We start from the raw sequence: 19,039 nt of genomic DNA, 5'->3' as shown, positions 1-19,039 counted from the left end.
ATAGGCTGTAATATAATATCATCACCTAAGACCAACAGGAGCGGAGCAATGCGGGTAAAACCGCGGGGCACAGCTAGTTGTATATATTTTGTTTTTTCTTCTGTTTATTACGCTCTTTTCACGGTGTCAGTTATTGGTAAAATTATATTTTTTGTACATGTATGTTTGAGAAATAACTTCATTGATGACAGGGGACTGCTGATGGCCTGTAGATATAACATACGGATGGACGGAACAGAATTAGTTCCTGGTGTTATGCACGGAACTTTGTTACTTTCTCATACTAGGTATATATATGTATTATCATGGCATATACAGGGTTACTTGTAAAACACCGGCAACCTCGCAGGACAAGATAGCTAACATCATAAGTAACAACATTTGTTCTACGACTTTTGATAATTTGTTAGATTTTATTTTCATACAAAAATAAATATTCATTTAATTTTCCGTCTGAATATTATAAACTCTACGCCTCCCAAAAATTACGTAAACAAAAAGCGAACGAGAGGGGGAAGGGGGCGTCGCGTCGTCCATCCGATAATTAATAGAACATAGACTTACAAATGTAAGGAGAGTACAATAAAAGTTAAAAAAATCATTTAAAAATAATTTATTGCGTTATTCCAAAAGTCGTAGAACAAATGTTGTTACTTATGATGTTAACTATCTTGTCCTGCGAGGTTGCTGGTGTTTTACAAGTAACCCTGTATAGATATACTGTTTTACTTAGAACTTCAATAATTCTATAAAGTAAGACCTTGCAAGTCTTCATACGAGCTTCAGCCTAGGTTTGTTTAAGAAAAAATAAAACATCACTACATAGTATAAAACAAAGTATGTAGCATTTTTTGTATGGTTTAAATCTTTAAACTACAACAGATTTTTGAAGTGAAACTTCTTTATCGGGGTGGGAAATTTAGTGTAACATTTTTTCGTTACGCGTGACATTTTTCCGTTACGCGCCATCTTTTTCACGCGTGATTCGACGTATTTCTGTAAAGTTGCATATAGTAAATTATTTTTTGAAAAATAAGGTCATAAAGAAGTTTCACTTCTTACGTGTGTACACTAGTACACGCACACATTTTTTTTAAGTAGATTGATTCAAGATGACGCTTTTAGTATTAGCTAGTAATATTATAAAGCAGAAGAGTTTGTTTTTTTTTTTGGTTAGTTAAACGCGTTAATCTCAGTAACTACGGGTCCGATTTGAAGAATTATTTCAGTATTAGATAGTTCATTTATCAAGGAAGGCTATAGGCTAATAGGAGCGGAGCAATGCGTGATAAACCACTGAGATCAGCTATTTATAAATATATTCAATTGTTTTATCAGTGAATTATATACATATATAATTCACTGACTCATTTTCTTTTTATTAATTGACACGTGTGAAACTGTTAGACAGAAATAGTCTTCAATTAATCAATACTAAATAAATACACATTTCGCGGTTTTTAATCTAAAACTAACAAAAACCAATTTGTTACAAATTTTATTAATCGTGCTATACCTACATATTAAATAGTTATAAATTATCTCACCACGGAATATTCGTAAGATAAAAATTTAATTTGACCTTTAATCTTTTTTGCGTTACCAGGATCCAAGAAACGCCCAGAAGATTACTCCAACACGCATTATACACAAATAAAACCGGCCAAGTGCGAGTCGGGCTCGCGCACAAAGGGTTCCGTAGCAGCAAATATAATAAATTACAGTTAAATCAACCTATCTCAAAAACTATAAGAGATACTTTGATCAAACCAAAAATCGTTGAAAGAGTTAATTAGCATGCATCACCTCTATTTTTTTTAGAATTTTATACCCCGTAGTTATAAAAATAGAGGGGGGGGGACATACTTTTTACGACTTTGAGAGCTGATATCTCAAAAACCGTTCACTTTAAGAAAAATGTTTTTTAGAAAACTTTATATCATTTTAAAAGACCTTTCCATTGATACCCCACACGGGTATGTACATCGAAAAAAAAAATTTCATCCCTCAGTTACATGTATGGGGGGCCCCACCCCCAATTCTTTTTTTTACTATTTAGTGTCATATTTTTGTAGCGGTTCATACAACACATATTCCCATCAAATTTCATCACTGTAGTACTTATAGTTTCCGAGTAAATCGGCTGTGACAGACGGACAGACGGACAGACGGACAGACGGACATGACGAAACTATAAGGGTTCCGTTTTTGCCATTTTGGCTACGGAACCCTAAAAAGGTAATCTTATATATAAAAATGAATCGCAAAATGTGTTGGTAAGCGCATAACTCGAGAACGGCTGAACCGATTTCGATAATTCTTTTTTTATTATATTCCTTGAAGTACGAGGATGGTTTTTATGTAGAGAAAACGTAAATATGTACCACGGGCGAAGCCGGGGCGGACCGCTAGTAAATTATAGATTTCTAGCAATAAATAATACAGATTTGCCAAAAAAAACTGTTAAAAACAATAACAAGTGGCCATTAATATAACTAAGACGCGGAATTGAAAACTATGAGAAAATTCTCAGGTATTTGCATTCAATTGAATACGAGACAGTGAAAGTATTTTTTAAGATGAACGCAAACATTAATTTATGGAGACTATGTATATGAGTCACGTATGTAAATTGTAAAACTAATGAACACTGCATTTTTTAGTTATAGATTTGATTGAATAAAAAAAATACTACTTTTTATTACATAATGCAATTCTTTCAAGAATTAACAATACAAAATATAACCTAATTTGGACTATATTAATAGGTCTTTTACAGATGCAATGTAATTTTTATTTATATCTTAAAAACAAGTTTGATAAAGTATCAGTTGAATCTAGATAGGAAAATTGAATAGAGTATTTTTTTCGGGAAAATAAGCCATAAATATATGTACATTTATAATGGAGAATACCCTTATTACGTAAAAATAGGTGTAGAGCTGTGGTGTAGAGTGTAAAATAGTTGGGTAAAGCTGCAAGCAGTAGCTATGTTTATTCTTTGCTACTTGTGTATTACGGCACGATATGTAGAGTTAGTGAAAGTCAAGGACAGAGCGTATGTTTGCAATTTCGCGGTAAAAAATAAAGAAAATTTTCTATTAAATATAACTTAGGGGTAACTTATACAGGTACTTTATATAAAATACCAGAAAAAAACATTTGTGGAGTCCTTCAAATAAATATCTACGAAATTTCGAAAAAGGTTCCACAACTACTATAGAACTTAATAAAGCAACAGATATAAAAATGAGATTTAATAATATGACAAAATATTTATAAACGGATTTCATTGAACTTAAGTTGATCTACATAAAAGTCAACATAATAATAATTAATTATTTACCTCTAATTATCCCAAATAATATCAAACCATTAATATACATATTTCAATCATGTAGTCACCTGTGAACAGTTACACAATAGAAATCAACGCCAATTAGACATCAAAGCGAATTAACATCGGATATTATGTATGTATGTGTAATATCAGAAACCAGTGTGACTACAATCTAAAGAAAGGCTTGCGGGTATGGTAGATGGATAGTTGAGAGTGTATGATTGATAGCGCGACAGTCGCAGGACGCGTTCATATGGACTGGATAGGATGCGACTAAAAGTCGCAAGACAAGTTGGGAAACAAACGACTTTAACTGAAAATTTGTAGAGCATATAGAGCAGTATTTTTAATGGATTATCGTCGTTAATATTTAAATATGAATTTAGGAGCAATGCGACAGCAGAAATCGCATGACAGTCGTCAAGTAACAGGCAAGAATTTCTATTCAAAATGCTTTTTATCAACAAAATAAGAGATAGATAGATATTGTTATATTTAATAATTTAGAGAGACGATCTATTTATGGTTCGAAACAATTACATACTTTATAAAATACATTTTTGAAGACGTAATAAAATATTTTTTTTACTTCTAAAAATTCTGTAATTGATTTGTTGTTTTATTACAGTTCAAAAATTATATGTGTATAATGACGAATTGTAGGTATACTTAAAAAATCTGTTAGTGAAGTAATTCAGACACTACAGTTGTGTATACCTCCTAATAAGGAAAGGATTCGTATATTATTTGAGAGCAAAATCTGCAAGCTATACGTATACACACCGCAATTTAGATTTTAGTGTCGATCTAATCTTCTAATTCTTAGTTGTTATATTGACTAATGGACTTGTAAATTTTACTATCGGTTCGGTAGTTACAATGTATATCTTCTAATATTATAAACAAGAAATATTTAGTTTAATATTACGATATTGTTCGAAAACTACTTGGCTGATTTAAATAATTATTTGACCTATAGAAAACCTAGTAGTAGTAGTCGTTACCTAGAAATGTCTTGTTTGATACTTGTTTTTTGTTCCAGGTCTACCCGGGTGAAGCCAGGATAAGCGACTAGTTGTTTATAGAGGCATATAATGATCCTAACTATTGGTGGTCCACTAGACTAGCACAGATAATCACCTATTTGGCTGTAAAATCAATTGCTTTAATAAGTATGTATAACTAGATTTCCGCCCGCGGCTTCGCTCGCTTTTTCAAAGGAAAACCCGCATAGTTCCGGGATAAAACCTATCCTATGTGTTAAAAGTATCCTAAGTTGCATTGTATCCTAAGTTACCCTCTATATGTGTGCTAAATTTCATTGTAATCGGTTCAGTAGTATTTGCGTGAAAGAGTAACAAACACACTCACACAGATCCTCTCAAACTTTTGCATTTACAATATTAGTAAGATGTAGGTAAATAAGTACATATATACAATTAAAATCTATTTCGTATTGATCCAAAAACAACATACCTTCTATCCTATGATATACTAACCTTACCACTTATTAAAACCCACACGTTCGCGGCTCTTAAAAAGCCTAGTCCCGTATTAATTATCAAAAACCGCGACCGTTTTTTGGCAATATAAACTTTCGCGAATAAAATATCATACAAATACCACTTGGCGCTTGTCAATTGTGGTAAAAGGTTGCATTTTTGGCATAAATACCGAATTGTTTTGCCAATTATACGCTGTTTATTTTATTCAGTCGCTAATTATGTATAATTTTCGATAAAGATACGCACATTAACCGTGATTCATGCTCATTGCCTTTCGTTGCGATGTGATTTATTACATGGACTGTACGGAAGTAAAGAAAGTCATCAATTATATGGTAAATTTAAAAATTAACAATTTATGCATAATATATTCGTAAAATATGAGTATTTTTTACACAGCTGTAGTAAATATATTAACTCTTAGGAAAATTTGTAAGTACCTACATAATATTGTTTTTCCGATTGTTTTTGAAACTTAACTATTCTGAGAATTACCTATAACAACACACAACATTAGTTGTTTAGTAAGAGGAATAAGTTTATATCATAGTGATTTGGTCATTATCAAAATGGACAACATGAAATTTATGCGCAGGATAAATTAATTTCCCTTGTCCTTTGTCTTGTTGTACCAGTCTTTAATTTACTTAAAGTTATTTCAAATCAAATAAAATTACGAAAATTTTATGTAACTATAATTTGTGAACATTTGTTTGATCATACGGCCTTTAAAAACGAGAAAGCAACGCTCGAATAACGCTAAAGTGGGTTGAAAAGCATCAGGTTCTTACGTATCCCAATCTGCACCAGTTTACGCAACTGCTGAATTTTTTGTCTCGATATACTTTCGAAAGCTCGAAATCGAACTTGCGATTTACATGGTCAACATAACCACATGCTTGCATAACCCATTTCGGTTCGGGAGAAAGTGCATCATAGCTGTATACCTACATCACTATGGAAGTAGTATTATGGCTATAATTTCGCTTACGATGGCGCAAGCGACCCCGAACGGGTTTCTAATATCGATAATCCTTGTGCAATTATGTAAAAATACAATCAAAATCACATCTGTGATATAATAACGATAGCGTCAAGGATGTGAATCTGTTACTGTACTGAATTATTTAGCGGCCGAACCGGCTCTCGTGAAAGTAAAAGTGAATTTAAAACAAAAGTGAATTGCGTAACATCTTTCATTGACATCTTAATTCGATCATTAGTGAGGCCTTGCGATGCATTCGCTCGCGCTAATTGTATTTTCGACTACCATGTATGGGTTTTGCGTTTACCTTGCGCAAGTCAAAAACGGGCTATAAAAAGATAGTTTTTTATTTACAGAAACTTATTAACTAATATAATACAGTTAACATTTCGATCACAAGTTTGACTATTTTTTTAGTGGGGGACGCCGTAGGACGACGAGACAGAGGGGACGCCGTAGGAGCCGGAGGGCACGCCGATGGTCGAGTATCCGGCCGAGCCGTGACCGCTGGAGTATCCGCCGTGACCGCTGGAGTATCCGCCGTTGCTGTAACCGCCGGAGTAACCGCCGGAGTAGCCGCCGGCGTATCCGCCAGAGTAGTCTTCGACGGCTTGGTGGTATTGGGCGACCTGGATGCCCTGTTGGAGGGATTCAAGTTCGACGCCGACGATTCTGTCGTGGGGCACGCCGTAGACGGGGGCGGGTGGGCCGTAGTGGGAAGAGATTCCGTGGGAGATGCCATGGCCGGAACTGGAGGACTGGTAGGCCTGGTTTTGGATCTCATCCTTCAGGATGATGTGGCGAATCTTTTCCAATAGATGGGGGTCGATGTGGTAGCCCTCTGAGCTCTGGTGGCCCACTGGCACGGAGGAGTAGTGGCCTCCACTGCTGAGCACGGAGCCAGAGCTGCCATGGCTGTAGGACGGGGCGGAGTAGCTGTAGCCCACGGGGGGTTCGGCGACGGCACAGCCGATTAATGCCAATGCGACCTGTTGACAAAACAAATTTATAAGAACACTGTGAAACACTTTTTAGCGGTCTTTTTAACGCGATTTTAATTTAAGTTTTATTTAAGAGAGGTTATTTAGAATTTTTGAAAATTATATGATTTTTACGATTGAAATTTTGAACTGAATTTGCACTCCAGAACCAAAGGACACAATTGATCTAAACACTCTCACTGTACACTAAGGATCACAACACTGCATTCCGACTTACAATGGTCCACTTAGCCATATTGATGCGATCACTGTGGAAGCTCGAAGGTATGTGGTGTGTCCAAGAATGGCAACCGCTTATATAGCTAGTAATCTGCCGTACCTTTTACCATCCGCGGCCAGAGGACGAACGTTGCTTACGAATAAAGTGTGCTCGTAACCTCTGAATTTAAATCTGTATTAATATTTTATCTTAATGCACTTTCTTGGAATACTTTAAAAGAGAAGGTGATATCAATTATTTACAATGTGTCTTTAATCTAAATATTTTTGAGTTTTCTAGTGATATAGATAAAATCGCGAATTTAGTGTTTCAGACATGATTTTACATATCTTAAATTAATGGTCGCTTGCATTAAATGCTTGTATGAATTTATGATTAATTTTATTAGTATTTTTATTAAAAACATAAAAAAATTACAAGATAAGAGCTGATTTATATTAGGTATTCAATTATGTACCTGTTCAAATCTAATTAAAAACTCTAATGTTTGTAAATATTTCTTTAAAGGCTTACACTTTTAATGTTTAAATTTTAATTTCACGATTTAAGTCTTACAAATTCATAAATAAATTATAAAATTTAAAATATTCGTTTGTTTTAATATTCATATTTCACTGAAATTTGCCACACTTAACCTGAATTCCGTGCAATTATTTCCAAACGCATCATAAATATAATAAAACAAATAATCCTTTCGAGCGGAAGTGTACCAAAAGTTTTTGACATTAAAATTAAGTCCGCGACTGTACTAGAAAGGAGTTTGTGCAACAATTACGCAGTCTTTGATATAATTTAATATACATATAATAAAATAAAACTGGTAGAAGCAGATCATATGATAGGTGTTGGGCAATGGGTCAGTACTCAGTATTTTGCTTGTTCCATACTATACGATACATGTATAAAGCTGGCTACTCACGTACCTGCAGCAGGGGCAATATTACACCCTTAATTGTCTCTTTAATTGTAATGTCTATAGGCAAGCAGGGGCAATTTAGAGAACAACTGAAATTGCTCCAACCGCTGTGCAACCGAAATTGTTCCAATTTTGCCCCTGCGGCAGGTAGGTGAGTAGCCGGCTTTAGATTACATGTAACACGTCACATGTTTACGCATTTACATGCTACAAATATGGTGGTATCTTGGGACATTTTTTATTCTTCCTCTGACCTAGAAGTATTTGCAATTCTACTTAAATGTAGGTGCCTTGTGTGATTTAACGCGAGTATTATTTTACAAAAATATATAATTCTATAATGTATCTGAACACTTACTGCCTTTATGTAGATGATAAAATATTTGGTTTGATTATATAAAGAATTGATGTCACCTGAATTTTTTTTTATGTTAGGATTAGGCAAGCATTTGACCATCGCTTCGCCTGATGGAAAGCGACAAGCGTGGTCTAGGATGGAGCATGTTTGCCTAATAAGTGTCTATTCACATTTCTCTTGAATAAATCCAGATTGTAGTTTCTGGGAAAAACGGAAGCCAGAAGATTGTTCCACTCCTTACTAGTACGCATAAGAAAGGAAGAAATAACAATATTAATCTATATTTTCTCCATTTATAGAAGAAGTAGCTACGTAGCGTACATTTCGCCATGAAAACATCATGAACGACGTAAAATAGAGAAAATTGTATTCATGTTAATTAATGGATACAAATAAAATAGATAGAATAGTAAAGCTGGTAATAAAGTATATTCTATGAAAAGAAATATAATATGTACCAATTTTTTTATTTAAAGACATACCAACAGTAGCTCAATTTGTAACATAATATAGAATTCGTACTAAAAATATCATTCTAAATTGGCTATTAATTACAGGTACATATACCATTAATTGAACATTGAATTTAATTTTGTATTTAATATAAATTATACACAGAAAGAAATGACAGAAAATAAATAGAGCAACGTGAAAACAATATTATCAAAAATAATAACTTAGCGGAATTCAATAACAGTATCCATACAGATAATTCCAATAATTTTATTCTTAAAATACCAAAACGAGTCGATGGTATTATGAATTCTTAACAAACATTTAAATATGTAAAGTCTCTTAATGTTTGATTGTTCACACTATTATTTTGCCACGCTCCAAAATATCTTTAGACCTACTTCTCATGGTGTAATAATACGAAATTTATATTATAATTGTTCTATCTTTGTATTATCTTTACCAAAAATGTGGTTCATGTTTAATGAATCTAGATCTATCTTAGATTAAAAAAAAACTTTTTGGTATTACGTAGTAATAATATTTAGGTAAGTTATATATATATCTACTTCAGGCTTTGACTAATACGAGCGAAGCTTTTATGAAAAACAGACGAAGTAGGTTCAGCAATTATCATTATAAAAAACGCTCTATAGGGTAAAAGCCGGATAGTTGCGCCACTTTTCAAAAAAGCTATATTATGAAAAATTATGTACTTAATAAGAATAATGAAACATGTATATCAAAAGATAGGTCTTTAAACCATCATATTAGCCTATTTTATTAAACATAATTATTAAAGGTTTTGAGTAAATCCTGTTTTATTTGACCTCTCAAATGAAGGATAGTTGCCTAATCTAGCGGATAGTTGCCTATCGTAAATAATACTTCAGAGGATACTTGCCTCGTGAGGGGATAGATGCCTCACAATATTTTTTTAAATAAAAACAAATTTATTTCAATCTATTTAAGTAGATCAAAAAATTTTGCAACGTCTTCTTGTTGAGACCCCTCGCTCTTTCAATTGATAAACCCTCAGCTTGCCTCAAAACTATTTCGGGATTTCTTTCCAGAAAGCTTTTTAACCATTGTGGCCCAGCCGTTATGCTTTAACCCCAAATTTTCGGCAAACTGGTAAGCTAGCTGACGAATTGTATTTCTTTCAGGAGGAAATCCTGGGTCTCCGAGCTTTAGTATATGAGTCACTAGTCTTTTTTCATTTTCAAAATCAAGGACAGGGTATTTTCCTGGAAGTTAAATAAAAAATTAGCGAAATGAATATTGTACCGGCACGGAGATGCCTTATTACCAATAAAAACGCAATAATATTAATATTTGCTAGTGAAAGAATTTGTAGTTGCGGATAGTTGCCCCGAGAGCAACTATCCGCACAAGTTTCTAAGGCGACTATCCTTTTTGATACGGATACTTGCCCTTTTTATTTGCGAAATAAATCAACAATATTTTGCAATAAAATGTAATTTACAGTATAATTTAAAGTCTAATGCACGCAAAGAAACATAAACTATATTGAAATCACAATTAGTAACAAAAATATTCAATACAAATGACTTACCAATATAGTTTCAACGCCTATCGAAGTTTCACCGCGGAACAATTTCGCTCGCACAGATGAAACGCGTGCGTCTACACAAACGATTGACGTGGCACTGAGGTCTGCGGGAGGGGTACTTACAACTATAGTAAAGCGTTATTGCCACTAATGTCCGTAACATAGTGTATTCGAAACTGCGGCAAGTATCCCACTGGCGCAACTATCCGGCTTTTACCCTATAGTGATGACCGCTGCCTTGGTACAGTGGCGACGCATGTGCGTAGAACCGAAGGGTCCTGGGTTCGATTCCCGGTGGAGACGACGATAAAAAAATGTCTCGGTCTGGCAGGACACAGAAGGCTGATCACCTACTTGTCCCTAAATAAAAATCGATCAGTGAAACAGATGTATGAATAATGCATCTGCCCCTTACCCCACTAGGGGACACGGGACTTCATTTTTATAAGATTAAGTGATAATAATTCAGAATTACACTAATAATAATCATAATTTTTTTAGGATATAATTTTTATGTATGTTTATCTGAAAATTTGTTGTCTTTTGTTAAATTCACAGTTCACAAATCACTGAGTCTTTGGGATTTTAAAATAATATAATGTGTGAATCAGAATTTGTATTAGTCGCGATATCTTTATTTAGAAACCTTGAAATAATTCTCAGACGACTTACCATAATTTATGCGTGCATGTTGATTACATCCGATAGTTAAGTTGGCGACTTAAACTCCATAATTTACTTAAAATTTTGACCCCAACCTTGAGGAAAGCAGGTTTTCTGTTATTGAACCAAATAATCTTGAGCTTTTACTAGCCTTGTTAACTAGTTTTACTTAACTGTAAGAATTATGGTGTGGAGACAGTTTGAAATGAAATGAAATGAAATAACTTTATTATGGACATATTATGAAAAAGAAAGATACAATTTAGATGAAAAAAAAGGAACTTAAAAAATACATATATGCCATAATTAGGCCAACCACTCAGTGTGTCATCACTGATTTTCAGTGGCCGCCTTAGGATGTCTTATTGACAGTTTAGCATGTATTGCAAATTTTGTATCATTTTTGAAATAATTTTCTTATTTACCTTTTACCGTTGAACACAGTATGTACACAATACCGTTGAACCGAATTAAAACAGCATTTTTTCATCATAGTACACTCGAAAATTTTAATTTTATTTTATACATAAATTTTATTGTATTTTAAAGCATAAATTTAATTGTGTGTCTCTTTGTCTATCAGCATATCAATTGTACGCAAAAATTATTGTAAGAGGTATTTTTGGACTAACACGAATCGCATTATCTCTCATCATATTTTCTCAATCATAATTGGTTTATTCGCATATTCAAACTGACAAAGATATCTCATCAAAACTATTTACTTTCATTTTAATGAAATAATTAAATATTCGACACAGAACCAGTTATCATCCAGGGTCGTCATGGTTACAAAATATAAGATAATCTATTATTGCATGCATCCTTCACACTACGTAACACCGGGTGTATTGCTAGGCAATCTTATATATAAAAATCTGGGTCACATGTAAAAGGCTATAAAGATATAAATTTGGCAAAAACTACTTACGTTTTGGAAAATAAGAAAAAGACACATCAAGTCAATTATTGTGAAGCATAATTCATAACACAAATTTAAAATTTCTGACTTTCAGGAGTATTTGTGTTTAAAGCTTTTTTATTGTTTCAGGCCAAGCAAAAAATATCCAAAATAAAGAAGATAATATGATCATCAGCTTTCTAAGTATGAGAAAATTCGATTCAGTAGTTTTGGTGTTATTGAACAATATATAAGTATCAAGTATACCTAAGTAATATGAATACTCTGTCATTTATATATAAGCAACATCCAACGAATAAAATAAAGTTGATATGTAATAATTAATCAAATACAACCGGTTTTTATTCGCTGTTTCCATAATACAAGTAATATAATAAATGCGAAAGTTTAAAAGTAAGATTTAGATGAAGTTTAGAATAGTAGTTTAGTTTTTAATAGTAGAATAATACAATGCTTATAAGTAAATTTTTTAACGGATTTTGAACGCGATTTGTTCATTATATTAATGACTAGCTGTGCTCTGCGGCTTCACCCACATTGCTCCGGTCTTAGCGTGATGATATAATATAGCATAGCCTTCCTCGATACTATATAGGGCTATCTAACACAGAAATATTTTTTTCAAATCGGACCAGTAGTTCCTGAGATTAGCGCGTTCAAACAAACAAATAAACCAACTTTTCAGCTTTATAATATTAGTATAGATATTGTAGTCTCCCCATGACCATGATCTCTGCAAATTATCAAAAACATAGCGATACATATATAAGAATAAATCGCGTTTAAATTCCGTTAAAAAATTCTTTCATTTGTATAAGTAAAACCGAACACAAGTTTTAATAAACATGTTTGTAAAAATGGAAAAATGGAGTAAAAACTTCAACTAAAAAAATTATACAAAACATAATTCATGAATTACCTGTTTTATGTCAATGTTAACTTTAACACGAAAACAAAATATGCAAACCACTATTACATATGAATAATAAATTTGCATCTACATGAATTATAATTCTTGTAATTATGTAATGATTATGTTGCATTATTATTGTAATAATCTACGAAAGAGTTAAGTGTGAATTAAGTTAGTACTTAAGTATTGTATGAGTAGATTTATTTTTTGGAATATGGGTTAATTTAATTTTTTTATGTCACATTAATTGTATCAGCACCTCGGACATAAAAGAGCCGACTTGTAAGGTTAGGGATTATCAACGATCTACAGTGTAGGCTTCTGTTGGTCCATTGTCTGATTATAATCGATTATATGTTTATTTCTTATATGCTTTAACGTCGATTACTTTGTTATGTACATAAACATAAGAAGGTACATAGGCATAAGTATACATTGTAAGATCCAGAGCAAAGTTTTATCTCAAAGACTTTTTAGATATTATATTTTAAGCAAGTATTGTAATAAAAAAATATTAATAAATAATGTTTTATTTATTTTTATTACTAACAATGAAGAAGTTAGAGGAAAAACTGGTCAAACAATTTGACTAAAAGTGAAACAAAAATAAATCTTTTGCAATCTTAAAAATAGCTGCAATTACTGTATGATACAAAGAAGAGCTGTATCACAAAAATGGCCATTTAATAACCACCATTCACCATATATATTTTAATCACACTGGTAATTACCGCTATTTAAGTACTCCAGTTACGTCCCCTTGACATAGATCGGCATCCATCCTATAGCTTGCATAAGATTATCTATTGCACGCCTCATAAGCGAAGCGTTGAGGTGGGTACTACTGTCACTTCGCGCAAAACATCTGATTTTTCAAACTTAAAATGTCTTTATGTATCATACATTGCACTTGTAAGATAATACATACACACACATATTAAGAAAAAACACTATTTTTAACGTTCATGATATTTTTGATGTCATTTTTGTTATTTAAACTAGTTAAAAAACAGTTTAAAAAAGTTCTGTCTTGGACGTCCGTGTGTCTGTATGTGCGGATCCTTTTTCTTGTTAACACGATAGCGACTGAAATACTTTACTAATCGAGTCTTTTTTTTTCTCTTACGCTTGAGTATGCTCAGGAATAGAACCCTTTCATTTTTCAGGGTCTGATTCGATGTGGTTTAATTGTTATTAAATAAACAAAAATAATAATTAATAAATATTTATTAAAAAAAATTATGAGGCGTGCACTTTTGGATTTTCCAAATTATTTGTAATTATCTTTAAAGATTCCTTCTGTGAGAGCAAGGTAAACGAGCAGAGACCGCACCTCTCCATCCGAAATATACGAAACTAGCTTTTCCACGCGGTTTCACCGACGAACTCGGGAAATCTAGAATTTCTACAGCTCATGTGTTCTTCTGTATTAAACTACAACACTGCTAAGTTTTATCAAAATCCATTCAGTGGTTTTTCCGTGAAAGAGTAGTATATGCATATAATATCCATCCACTTTCGCTTTTATAATATACTAGCTTTCCGCCCGCGGCTTCACCCGCTTTGTCTAAAACCTAATAAATTATATACTAAAACCTACCTCTTGAATCAATCTATCTATTGAAAAAACCGTATCAAAATCCCTTGCGTAGTTTTAAAGTTTTCAGTATACATAGGGATATAGAGACAATCTATCTCTATACCAAATTTCATTCAGAACCGATTAGTCATTCTTATATTTTTATGTTTAAACTAAAACATCTGTTCACCCTCAAAAATATCGCCTTAATAGTAAGACTTCATGAAAAAATCTTCCATTTCCCATTAGCTAAGCTTAACATGATGTAAAAAAGTGAAGACCCATGTCCCCTAGTGGGGTAAGGGGCAGATGCATTATACATCTGTTTCACTGATCGATTTTCTTTAGGGACAACTAGGTGATCAGCCTTCTGTGTCCTGCCAGACCGAGACATTTTTTTTTCATCTCCACCGGGAATCGAACCCAGGATCCCTCGGTTCTACGCTCACGTGTCAACCACTGTACCAAAGAGGCGCTCAACGTGGTGTAACACCCATAATATTATATCCGTTTCGAAAGGTAAGGAATTTTACTTTAGAGCCAATACGCTTTGGTAGATCAACAGTATTATATTTCATTATTTCCTCATATCGATAGCGCCATAGATTTATGATTATATTCGTTATTTTACATAAATTATAAATGTTTGTTTTACATTTATTTCTTAATTATCATAATTACATAAGGCGATGTATAAAATAAATTTAATGATAACAGATGAAAACCTTTTATAAAAAACTAGTAGTTTTTGAATTAAAGCGTAACAACACAAAATAATAGTGTTTTTTCTTCACAATCCCTATATAAATAAATCTCGTGTCACAACGTTAGTTACCGTAATCCTCCGAAACGGCTGGACCGATTCTCATTAAATTTTTTCTGCCCATTGAGTAGATTTAAGATCGGCTAACATTTATTTTTCATACCCCTTAGATCACTAAGGTAAAAGTAAGGCAGAACAGCGTTTGCAGAGACAGCTAGTATAAGAATAACTCTACAAACGCAGACAGAGAACCCATCTCATTACCTCAAAAAAAGTAATGTATGAAGATTTATTTCAGCCTAATCATATTAAGAAACAGAACACGTTCACTTTAAATAACAGCGAATCACGATGCACAACAATCACAAAATAAAATAATAAATTATGACTTTCGATTACATTCAAGGAAGCGTATATTTTGAAATACATCTAGATCAAGTCTCAAATTATTCTAGCGGAAAGTACGGGACTTGGCAAGTCAAATATTCAATGTAAAATATTGATATCTATAGTCCATACTGTGTTGGATTACTGAGAAATTGTTTAACATTATGTAATAGGAGGAAAACTTGTACATTATGGGAAATTATCAGTTTTTGTCATCTTTTTTACTAAAGTCGATAAGTTGTTTTAAACTTCATATAGTCATAAGTATGTATGAATAGAGTTATTTTTTAAGAGATTTAAGTCAAATGAGTTGCGTTTATCGATTTAACAGATTGAGTTTACTAGAAGAATTGAAGCAGTGCAGAAATGTGTTAAATATCTGTCATAACTTGAATAATTTTTTGAGAATGCATTGAACTTTACATATTTACATTACATACAATATGACGTAATACTCTCAATATTCTAAGCCTTATTATATTAATTATCTGTACTATCAAGTTGGCTCTTCACTCATTACAATCTACATATAAATAGCGAAAGTCATTTTACAATACAATCATATTAATTTGAATTACATTAGCCCATAATGTATTGCTCTTGGGATGATAAGCAAATTTTCTAAATTGATATTAGACCGTTTCAATGATTATACTTATATTCTTATTACGATTATTAGCATTATTACCGGAGTAATAAATGTTCTTATAAACCATCATTCACACACATGTCAAGTGAATATAGGTTATAATGTACTAGAGAGTAACACAATATTTGTAAATCATATTATTTTTAATATAAATATATTAGGTTTTATTGCTAGTGTATTTTCCTATACAAATACTTAAAATTTACTGCTGTCTGAAATTTATAAAAATATTAGAAAAATAACAAATATTAATTGAAATTACTTTAATTTGATTGCGTTTTAACACAGAATTTATTGTAAACATTAATTATTATTGCAATAAAGCTTTACGAGATAAAAGTGTTACTAATTGCAATTATGTTTGTTAATTTAAGATATTTTTTAATACTAAATATATAATTGAGAAGACATTTAAAAAAGTAAAAGTAATTAATTGAGCACACTGTTTTAATTGATTTTATCCATTACATTCGCTTTAAGCAAATTGTGCTTTAAAATAAAATATTATCAACTTTATAATACACTATATTATATATTTTGTGTATTGTTAGAGTTAACAAATTATTTATCTTTTATTATTTAACCGATTCTTAATAGATATTATACAGTACAGCTCAGATAGAATTCAAGTACTAATTATAAAACACTTAGAAATTCAATATTTATACGCAATGTAGGTACATTTTACATTCCTACCGTCACAGAAGCATTATTATGTTAAAAAGTTTTTAATTGAAACGTTGACTCTCCTAACTCCACAGATCAATCAAATACTAAACCAATAATTCAGTCTCTGTTGTCAGCTGCTCTGTACAAACGACACGTCGTGCAGGCTCTATTGTACTGTCAGGGGTCAATGGCACGGTCATGTGTGATCTCAATCAACCGATGACTTAATAGTGAAAACGTGGATGCAGTTTTCGCAGTTTTGGTTGAGTTTATGTTGAGTGTGGAAATTTCTTTACGATATTATGTACCTAGGTAAATTATGTATATTGGAAGATTGTTTCCATGATTAAATAAATATAGATTCCTTACATATTACGAGGGACAAAAAAGTACCCGGGGGAAAAAACCTCGTCTGCGCAGGCCTTTAAATAAATAGTTAGGTATTATTTTTGTCTTTGAAACATGTAGTTTCAGATTTTGTCTTATCACCAAGTCTCTTTTAATTTTTAATGCATAAGAAAAATACACAATGAGTTGCGATGTTGGTATTTAACATATAAAGACTAGTATTAACTCGCAGCTTTGCTCGCATAATACCCATGGAAATAAATAAACATGTTTGAGCAATTTATTTCTTCAAAACCGACATACAACGTCGGATATATAGAGCTTCAAGAATATTCAGTAAAAACTTAAGCTTCAATTCTACTTATTTTTGTAAAAATGACCAAATTTATAACTAACAACATAAAAATGTTTAATATTTTATCTTATATATAAAAATGAATCGCAAAATGTGTTGGTAAGCGCATAACTCGAGAACGGCTGAACCGATTTCGATAATTCTTTTTTTATTATATTCCTTGAAGTACGAGGATGGTTCTTATGTAGAGAAAACGTAAACATGTACCACGGGCGAAGCCGGGGCGGACCGCTAGTTCATTTATAAAAAGGTACCTTATAAACCAATGTAACATATTCCCATGTGAATGTGAAAGTTTAATATTCAATTAAGCATGAATTGCTGAACGAATTTCAATAAAATTGCACAAAATGATCGTGTTCCAAATAAATACGCAATTTACTTTCTATATAATACATAAATTACTAAATGATGGAGCTTATTATTATATAATATACATACAAAAGCATTTACATATTTTTGCACATAAATGTATTATATTTAACTAGCTTACCGCCCGCAGCTTCGCCCGCTTTGTCTAAAACCTAATAAATTATATACTAAAACCTTCCTCTTGAATCACTTTATCTATTAAAAAAAACGCCTCAAAATCCGTTGCGTAGTTTTAAAGATTTAAGCATACAAAGGGACATAGGGACAGAGAAAGCGACTTTGTTTTATACTATGTTGTGATAACAAACACAATAAAATACTATTAGTAAAACATTAAATTCAAAGAAAATAATATAAAAGTTATTACTCAAATTATTCGTAACTGGAACAAATTTCTCAATAGAAAATACCAAGACACCATAAAATGATTACAGCTTGACCTCAAAAAAAAACATAATTTAAATTTTTATTGTTATTTCAAACAATATAAATATATTAAAATATGCAGATTAAAACAATAATTTAAATTAGGCATATTTGTTATAAACTTGAAGATAAATATTTTAGAAGAGCAAAAAATTTTTTATTTTTACTAAGCAATAGGTACGCAGTATAGGTCAGTTAATAATATTTTATACATTATATACATAAAGTTTATTTATTGAATTACTACAATACTTTAATGCAAAAGTACTATAATAATAAATTTTTCTTTATAACAAATAAAAACCAGATTTTATTCAGCTTTAATACCATTCACATATTTAATTGTAATAATAATTTCATGCCTTTATTGATGAATACTATTATATTTTTATTTTCGTACAAAATAAGAGTAATTTTACACTAAATCCTGTTATAATTACCATAAAAACCCATTCAAAATCAAAATAGAAAGTAGGAATCTGTATTTTTCAATAAAGCTGGAGATTTGTGTCTTGCCTCTCGTTGATGTCTAATGTAAGCTTTGTACGGATTCGAACAATCCATACTAATATTATAAATGCGAAAGTAACTCTGTCTGTCTGTCTGTTACTCAATCACGCCTTAACTACTGAACCAATTTGC

At 31.9% G+C, this 19,039-nt stretch overlaps 1 protein-coding gene across 1 annotated transcript; it reads right to left on the bottom strand.

The window, feature by feature from the left end:
• Positions 1-6,161: 6,161 nt before the first annotated feature.
• Positions 6,162-7,205, bottom strand: LOC149486207 (uncharacterized). Its single transcript, XM_089699537.1, has 2 exons — positions 7,049-7,205; positions 6,162-6,819 (listed from the first exon to the last, which is right to left on the bottom strand). The coding sequence occupies exons 1-2, from the start codon at positions 7,064-7,066 to the stop codon at positions 6,244-6,246; spliced, it is 594 nt and encodes a 197-aa protein (XP_089555663.1). The 5' UTR covers positions 7,067-7,205; the 3' UTR covers positions 6,162-6,243.
• Positions 7,206-19,039: the final 11,834 nt, after the last annotated feature.

This window comes from Colias philodice, chromosome 9 (assembly GCF_061535455.1).
Source record: "Colias philodice isolate Cphi_HAF_F1 chromosome 9, ilColPhil1 Martin Lab GWU primary, whole genome shotgun sequence".
In the NCBI taxonomy this organism is placed as follows: Eukaryota; Metazoa; Arthropoda; class Insecta; order Lepidoptera; family Pieridae; genus Colias; species Colias philodice.
The sequence above is the reverse complement of the archived record's forward strand: the minus strand, read 5'-3'. Positions and strand labels throughout refer to the sequence as shown.